We start from the raw sequence: 5,386 nt of genomic DNA on the forward strand, positions 1-5,386 counted from the left end.
TGACCATCAAGGTTATAACAAACCTGAGCACTACAGTTCTGCATCCCCCTGATTTATTACCTTGGATATCAGGCCAGGAAGTCTTTTTATACCAGGGTTTGAGAAAATAACACTTTCTTTGCATACTGATACCACAACTACTTACCAGTATGTACTTCCTAAACATCAGAAAGGCCCTGAATCCCTGTGGACAGTACAATTAAGAGAAATTGGTTGGTATTGACAGAACGTCACTGTGAACGACTTTGGGCAGGAAAATCAACAGATACATTTTTTTTCTCTCAGCATTTTGAAATAATTTTATTCTGGACTAAAAGCACTTAGTATTACATAATAATACACTGTTCAGAAGTAGTACATTTTGTATGTCTGATCATGCTGAAATGTTTTTATCACATTTGTGTCATAGAAGCCGGACACCCTGTTTTATCTCCACCATCTGCTGTAAGGACCAGGTGGAGGTCGGAACAATACCCTCATCCTGATGGCAAGTCTCTTTGAACCTGAAAATAGAATATTTCATTACTGTTTGACACAAGTTGATACCTTTGAAAAGGATGATGTAAACAAACAATAATGCATACTGATTGATAAATTCAAGTTCTGAGACCATGCATCAGGATCAACTATCAATAATTAAAACATATATTCCTATGTTTAACACAATCATTTAATCTGGCCTTGTAAATGGAGTCACCAGTGTTTCCACCCGGAATGGCTTCATGTTGAAAAGAGAGTATTATGAGCATAATTTGCAATGAAGACCTGCCCCTAAAAATTACTGTGTGGAAAATATCAATCAATTGTAGAAGATTATGCTAACTGATTATGTGCAGACTTTCATCAACTTCAAACTCAGCTGAGTTTTTTTGTAAATTGTAGACATTTACCAACTTTATTTAAAATTAAAATGTGGACATGGATAGATACTCTCCATACCATAATACATCCCATCAAAAATTTTGAAGGGTTTATAAATTACACATGATATTTGTGAACTGATTTGATCAACCCCCTTTGGTGCCTAAGAAACCTACTTTCAATCCAGATTCTGCATTAAACATTAGTGTGTAATAAAATAAACAAGAGGCCCAGAGGGCCTGTATCGCTCACCTGTTTCTTTTGTTACATGCATTGACATATAGGTAACTTAAGACCAAATTTGGTAACTAGAACACAAGACATTTTAACATCTCTTAAACGGTTCTGAAGATATTGTTCTTTGAAACTTAAAATTTTGATTTTAAAGCTTTTAACCTATATTGACCTTTGAATCCCGATTTGCACTTAAAGTTGACCTTTGACCTCATTACTGTAGTGAATAAAACAATTCACACAGCTGGTCTACATAACATACCTAAGTATCATGACTAGAAATTTTTAGCACTACATCCCAGGTACCTACTGGCCAAATATCATGACCCTGGGCCTTATGGAACTTGAGAAGAAGCTTATTAAAGCTTTTAACCAAAGTTGACATTTGACCCCCGACTAGCACTTAAAGTTGACCTTTGACTTCATTACTGTAATTGAAAAAAATATTCGCACTGCTGGTCTACATAACATACCCAAGTATCATGACTCTAGTTCAAATGGTTCTTAGGAAACTGTTGTTTGAAATTTTTAACATATATGACCGCTGTGACCTTGAAAGTAGGTCAAGGTCATTTTAATGAGGAAGCTTTATAGCACTCCATCCCAGGTACCTACTGACCAAATATCATGACCCTAGGTCCTACAATTCTTCAGAAGAAGTCGTTCAAGAAAAAGTTAACGGCCGGACGCCGCAGTACGGCATAAGCTCGCATGAACCTTCGGGCCAGGTGAGCTTAAAACTGATCAATAAATTAAGTAATAGAAAATCTAAAACTCCACAAGCCTTACAGACCCCTGTCCTTTCAGATTCTTAACAAAAGTTTTAAATATCAGTAAATATCACATAATACAATATGACTGAACCCACAAACAATGTATCTGTATTCTTTAGGACGTCAATTCAAAGCTGTACTCACCATATCATTCCATCATCGATATCTTCTTCACAAGTTGAATATTCAAAGTCGCAGCAACTTTCCTCCATTTTGTCCACAATGTTCATCTCAATCTTTTCAATGTTTGTTGATAAGTCCAGGGTCAAGTAGTCCAAAGTTTGTCCCGGAAGTATTCCAATGGGTACCTGTGACCAATCCACATCATCTGCAAGAGAACCATAGCGAATCAGAGCTTACAAGTAACAAGTACATGTCACCGTGTCAACTGGACAAACCACCACACAACAAAGATAAACAAGTACCTGTTACCTTGTCAACTGGAAAAACCATCATACAACAAAGATAAACAGGTACCTGTTACCTTGTCAACTGGAAAAACCACCACACAACAAAGATAAACAGGTACCTGCTACCTTGTCAACTGGACAAACAATCATACAACAAAGATAAACAAGTACCTGTTACCTTGTCAGCTCGACAAACCACCACACAACAAAGATAAACAGGTACCGGTTACCTTGTCAACTGGACAAATCACCACACAACAAAGATAAACAAGTACCTGTTTCCTTGTCAACTGGAAAAACCATCATACAACAAAGATAAAAAGGTACCTGTTACCTTGTCAACTGGAAAACCCACCCCACAACAAAGATAAACAGGTACCTGCTACCTTGTCAACTGGAAAAACCACCACACAACAAAGATAAGCAGGTACCTGCTACCTTGTCAACTGGACAAACCACCATACAACAAAGATAAACATGTACCTGTTACCTTGTCAACTTGACAAACCACATCACAACGAAGATAAACAAGTACCTGTTACCTTGTCAGCTCGACAAACCACCACACAAAGATAAACAGGTACCTGCTACCTTATCAACTGGACAAACCAACATACAACAAAGATAAACAAATACCTGTTACTTTGTCAACTGGACAAACCACCTGACAAACCCCCATACAACAAAGATAAATAAGTACCTGTTACCTTGTAAACTTGACAAACCACATCACAACGAAGATAAACAAGTACCTGTTACTTTGTCAACTTGACAAACCACACCACAACGAAGATAAACAAGAACCTGTTACCTTGTCAACTGGACAAATCACCACACAACAAAGATAAACAAGAACCTGTTACCTTGTCAACTAGACAAACCACCATACAACAAAGATAAACATGTACCTGTTACCTTGTCAACTTGACAAACCACCACACAACAAAGATAAACAAGTACCTGTTACCTTGTCAGCTCGACAAACCACCACACAACAAAGATAAACAGGTACCTGTTACCTTGTCAACTGGACAAATCACCACACAACAAAGATAAACAAGTACCTGTTACCTTGTCAACTTGACAAACCACCATACAACAAAGATAAACATGTACCTGTTACCTTGTCAACTTGACAAACCACCACACAACAAAGATAAACAAGTAGCTGTTACCTTGTCAGCTCGACAAACCACCACACAACAAAGATAAACAAGTACCTGTTACTTTGTCAACTGGACAAACCACCACACAAAGATAAACAGGTACCTGTTACCTTGTCAACTGGACAAACCACCACACAACAAAGATAAACAAGTACCTGTTACCTTGTCAGCTCGACAAACCACCACACAACAAAGATAAACAAGTACCTGTTATTTTGTCAACTGGACAAACCACCACACAAAGATAAACAGGTACCTGTTACCTTGTCAACTTGACAAACCACCATACAACAAAGATAAACATGTACCTGTTACCTTGTCAACTTGACAAACCACAACACAACAAAGATAAACAGGTACCTGTTACCTTGTCAACTAGACAAACCATCAGACAACAAAGATAAACAAGTACCAGTTAACTTGTCATCTTGACAAACCACCACACAACAAAGATAAACAGGTACCTGTTACCTTGTCAACTGGACAAACCATCAGACAACAAAGATAAACAAGTACCAGTTAACTTGTCAACTGGACAAACCACCACACAACAAAGATAAACAAGTACCTGTTACCTTGTCAACTTGACAAAGCACCACAAAACAAAGATAAACAGGTACCTGTTACCTTAATGTTAACACCCACTCCTCACATACCTGTATATTGATATTTTTTATACTTTAGGTAAACGTTTAATTGATAGCTTTGTCATTTAGTTGAAATACTTTTTTTAGATTAGAAGCAGAGGACAGAAAAATCGTATAGACATTGACATTTAATCAAGTCTGATTTCAATTATATAATGCAAAGCAAAAGTACTGCATACATAGACATCAATAGAGAAACAGAGTATTCTGATCAGCACAAATACCTTCACATATCTGCCACATAACTTTTACAGGAAAGTCATCTTCTAAAGTTTCTAACTTCCTTTTCCTGGATTTTACATCTGAAAATATACGAAACATAATGAGAAGTATGTGCAGGAAAACCTGTTTAAAATGACGCACATTGATTGCCCATCTCATTTAAGGTCATTTGATGTTCACTTTTTTACATATACTGTTTTATCATCTCAATTGATATATTGACAAATAAGCATATAAGGTCAACATGCCTTAGAACGAATTGTCCAAAATGTTAAATAAGAGAGGGTTATGGACAGCCTAAGAGATGGGAGATGGTTATGACCAACCAGAGAGAAGGGTGAGTGTTATGGTCAGCTTAAGAGAAGGGAGAGGTTATGGTTAGCTCAATAGAAGAAGGGAGAGAGTATTGGTTAGCTAAAGAGAAGTGAAAGAGTTATGGTTAGCTCAATAGAAGGGAGAGGTGCAATGGTTAGCTCAAGAAAAGGGAGAGGTGTTATGGTTAGCCCAAGAGAAGGAAGAGGGTTATGGTTAGCTCAAGAGAAGGGAGAGGGTTATGGTTAGCTCAATAGAAGGGAGAGGTGCTATGGTTAGCTCAAGAGAAGGGTGATAGGCTATGGTTAGCTAAAGAGGAGGGGGAGGATTATGGTTAGCCCAAGAGAAGGAAGAGGGTTATGGTTAGCTCAAGAGAAGGGAGAGGTTATGGTTAGCTCAAGAGAAGGGAGAGAGGCTATGGTTAGCTCAAGAGAATGGAGAGGTAATGGTTAGCTCAAGAGAAGGGAGAGGGTTATGGTTAGCTCAAGAGAAGGGAGAGAGGCTATGGTTAGCTTAAGAGAAGTGAAAGAGTTATGGTTAGCTCAATAGAAGGGAGAGGTGCAATGGTTAGCTCAAGTGAAGGAAGAGGTGTTATGGTAAGCCCAAGAGAAGGAAGAGGGTTAAGGTTAGCTCAAGAGAAGGAAGAGAGGCTATGGTTAGCTTAAGAAAGGGAGAGGTTATGGTTAGCTCAAGAGAAGGGAGAGGTTATGGTTAGCTCAAGAGGAGGGGGAGGATTATGGTTAGCCCAAGAGAAGGGAGAG

General features: G+C 38.2%; 1 protein-coding gene across 1 annotated transcript in view; it reads right to left on the bottom strand.

The window, feature by feature from the left end:
- Nucleotides 1-270: 270 nt before the first annotated feature.
- Nucleotides 271-5,386, bottom strand: part of LOC110467296 (ribosomal biogenesis protein LAS1L-like) — a 21,130-nt gene continuing 16,014 nt past the window's right edge. The window contains exons 12-14 of the mRNA XM_021524368.1: nucleotides 4,316-4,393; nucleotides 2,013-2,196; nucleotides 271-503 (exon numbers count right to left, since the gene is read on the bottom strand). Of these exons, the coding sequence (XP_021380043.1) occupies nucleotides 404-503; nucleotides 2,013-2,196; nucleotides 4,316-4,393 (362 nt within the window). The 3' untranslated portion in view covers nucleotides 271-403. The remainder of the gene's footprint in view (nucleotides 504-2,012; nucleotides 2,197-4,315; nucleotides 4,394-5,386) is intronic.

The sequence above is a fragment of the Mizuhopecten yessoensis genome, unplaced genomic scaffold (assembly GCF_002113885.1).
Source record: "Mizuhopecten yessoensis strain PY_sf001 unplaced genomic scaffold, ASM211388v2 scaffold11169, whole genome shotgun sequence".
Lineage (NCBI taxonomy): Eukaryota > Metazoa > Mollusca > Bivalvia > Pectinida > Pectinidae > Mizuhopecten > Mizuhopecten yessoensis.